At 55.0% G+C, this 3,101-nt stretch overlaps 1 protein-coding gene across 1 annotated transcript; it reads left to right on the plus strand.

Moving 5' to 3' along the window:
- The first annotated feature begins 481 nt into the window (after positions 1–481).
- LOC136513443 (GATA transcription factor 12-like) lies at positions 482–2,538 on the plus strand. The gene is made up of 2 exons (XM_066507448.1): positions 482–966; positions 1,308–2,538. Exons 1-2 carry the CDS (start codon positions 640–642, stop codon positions 2,163–2,165), a joined length of 1,185 nt encoding a protein of 394 aa, XP_066363545.1. The 5' UTR covers positions 482–639; the 3' UTR covers positions 2,166–2,538.
- The last annotated feature ends 563 nt before the right edge of the window (positions 2,539–3,101 follow it).

A 3,101-nucleotide genomic window follows, 5' to 3' on the forward strand; every position in this document is an offset into this window, starting at 1 on the left:
CGGTTGCCCTTGGTTTGTTAAATAGATCATGACAATTCAAATGTGAGCTTGAAATATAACATGTGTTTTGTTTTTTATAGTTGAGGACAATTGAACTGTGTACTTATATATTGAATAATTATGTAATAAAGCGTAATTTTTTATGCTTCCTTAACAATGCCGGGCATGGCATCAAAGTGAGTTGCAGCCAGGGTGAGCAGCTTCCCGAGCAACTCCGGCGACTAGCACAAGGGCACTGACGTGGTGTCATGAACATGCATGGTAAGCAAATCAGTCTTCTATTCATATGGTGCTAAAATTTTACTATGGATCCAAACTCCTGAGCCTAAAATTAGAATGCCAAAACTTTTACACGAAAAAATTTGGTGCCAGGACTTTTGGCACAACTGTTGCATAAACACCCCCTTACTCCTAAAGAACCGCTCATCTCTGCTGACCTCCCTCCCCTCGTCGTCGTCCTCCACTCCGCTCTCCAACGCCACGGACTACTCTCTCTGTCTCTCTCTCTCTCTCTCTCTCTCTCTCTCTCTCTCGTTATTTCCGCCGGCCTCTCTACGCACGCAGAAAAAAATTAGGACAGAAATAAGCGGAAGGGAGGGAGAGGAGGAAGGGAACAAAAGACGAATTCTCTGCGGTGGAATGGAGGTTTCGGCCGAGTGCGCGGGCGGCGGGAGGGTCAGGAAGGAGGCGGACCTCTTTCTCGTCGACGACCTCCTCGACCTGCCCTGCGACGACGACGAGGAGGCGCAGGAGGCGGTGGCGGTGGGCGATGGGGAAGAGGACGGGAGTAAGCAGCAGGCTGCTGCGGTGTTGGGCCGGGCTTGTGGCGCCGGCGGGGAGGACGGTGCCGCCGGTAACGCGTCGAACGACTCGTCGGCGGTGACGACTGCGCTCGACAGCTGCAGCAATTCCCTCTCCGTTTCCGGACTCGCCGACGGGGACTTCTCCGGCGGGCTGTGCGAGCCGGTAAATTCCTCGCCTCGCGTCGTAGTTTTCGTCTTTTTCTTCTATGAATTCCGGCGAACTGCTCGATTTCTTTACGCGTTTCTTCGGAGACTTAACGGTTCCGATAACCCGTCCGGCTTCCACCACCGGCACCCATTAAAGTTCTCCTTGAATGGGGGAAAACGTCCCGTGAATAGTAGCTGATGCGACCTGCAGCAGCCCAAAAATAGCGGCGTCCTAAACGCTCGCCACTGCACTCTGCAGGCACCCGAAAATAGTCCGTTCGGTGCTCGACTGATTCATTGACATTTAGCGGCGCCATTGCTGACTGATTTTTCTTGCTCTGATGAACCCCTGCGCAGTACGACCAACTGGCGGAGCTGGAATGGCTCTCCAACTACATGGGCGAGGACAACTTCCCCACGGAGGACCTCAAGAAGCTGCAGCTCATCACCGGCATTCCGCCGGCCGGCACCACCACGGCGCCCGCTCCCGCTCCTGCGGTCGCCGCCGCACAGGCACAGGCACAGCCAGCCGGCGGCGTGTTGCCACCGGAGGCGCCCGTGCCAGGCAAGGCGCGCAGCAAGCGGTCGCGTATCGCGCCATGCAGCTGGGCCTCCCGCCTGCTCGTGCTCCCGCCACCTCCGGCTTCGCCGCCGTCCCCGGCGTCCGCGGCCATCTCGCCGTCCGAGTCCGGCACCGCGGCGCCGGCGTTCCCGGCCAAGAAGCCGTCGAAGCCTGCGAAGAAGAAGGAGGCGCCGCCGACGCCCGTGCCAAACAACGCCGCCGCGGCCTCGGGGGAAGGGAGGCGGTGCCTGCACTGCGAGACCGACAAGACGCCTCAGTGGAGGACGGGGCCGTTGGGCCCCAAGACGCTGTGCAACGCGTGCGGCGTGCGTTACAAGTCGGGCCGCCTCGTGCCGGAGTACCGCCCGGCGGCGAGCCCGACCTTCGTGGTGTCGAAGCACTCCAACTCCCATCGGAAGGTGCTGGAGCTGCGCCGCCAGAAGGAGGCGCACCTGCACCCGCACCCGCACCACCAGTACCAGCCGCAGCCGCCGCAGGCGGCGCTCGCCCACGTCGGCGGCGCCGGTGGCGGCGGGGCCTTGATGCACGCGCCGACCCCGTTGATGTTCGATGGGCCGGCGGGGCCGCTCATCGGCGACGACTTCTTGATCCACAACCACCACATAGGGCCGGACTTCCGTCAGCTCATCTAGGGACGTCGTCGTCTGGTCTTTGCTCGCTCTAGAGTTGATCCAATAGCCCAGCCCAGGAATAATTCAGCAAAACCAAAAATTGATCTTTTTTAGGAGTTTTCTCCAGATTTTTTTATATTTTCATCAGACAGTCTTTTTTCTGGAATCTTTATTTTGGTTTCTCATCTTCTTCTTTTTTGAGCCTTTTTTCTTAGACTCTTCTCGGATTTTTTAGTTTCTGACACCTTAGAAAATAATTCTAGGGAGTTGTTTTTTTCTTAGCCTCTTTTTAATTTCCTCTCTTTCTAGCATCCTTTTGATTTGTATAATGCAGAGCTCCTAGAGGAAGGGTAAACAAGCAGTTTTAAGTTCAAACTTCAAAGCTAGTGTGAGACTTTCCTACTTGTTTATGTGAATCCATCTTGTCTGCATTTCGGCGAGCAAGATGATTCGCTCTCAGTGCTGAATCGATCGCTGTTATGATAAGGAGGCAGAGGTGCGCGCAAACTGTCGCAACTCGACAGCTCACAAAAAAGTCACACAACTCACAAGCGTGACTGCGTGAGTGGGAGTGTGGTGTGTGCAACCAAACCAAGTACGGAGCACCACTCCTTGCTAACTAGCAGTAGGGTGAAAAAGGTGCACGTGATCGTCGGAATCTCGCAATGCAAAAACAAACCACACCACGCATGCTCAACCTGAACGGTGAAGGCCATGTTTCGCAGGACTGGACTTATTGCTGCTGCGGCTGATTTGTAGGACTAATTTATTATGAGAGAAAAACATTATTTTTATAGCTGAAAAATAGAGCTGATCCTCACCCATAAGCTCGGGCACGAGTTCTTCCCTTTGCTTTGCTCAGCGCAAATGGCTCGGCCTTCTTTACCCACAAGGAAAAAAACATCGCACAGTGACTGTTGGGATATATTGCCAGGGCCCACATGCCAGGCAGTTGAA

The sequence above is a fragment of the Miscanthus floridulus genome, chromosome 16 (genome assembly GCF_019320115.1).
Source record: "Miscanthus floridulus cultivar M001 chromosome 16, ASM1932011v1, whole genome shotgun sequence".
NCBI classification, from domain to species: domain Eukaryota; kingdom Viridiplantae; phylum Streptophyta; class Magnoliopsida; order Poales; family Poaceae; genus Miscanthus; species Miscanthus floridulus.

What these genes read in the sequence shown, in the direction of transcription:
- LOC136513443 (XM_066507448.1), top strand. Translation starts at nt 640, where the DNA reads ATGGAGGTTTCGGCCGAGTGCGCGGGCGGCGGGAGGGTCAGGAAGGAG. An exon ending in CCGGCGGGCTGTGCGAGCCG is followed by an intron (nt 967 to 1,307) that starts GTAAATTCCTCG and finishes ACCCCTGCGCAG; the next exon opens with TACGACCAACTGGCGGAGCT.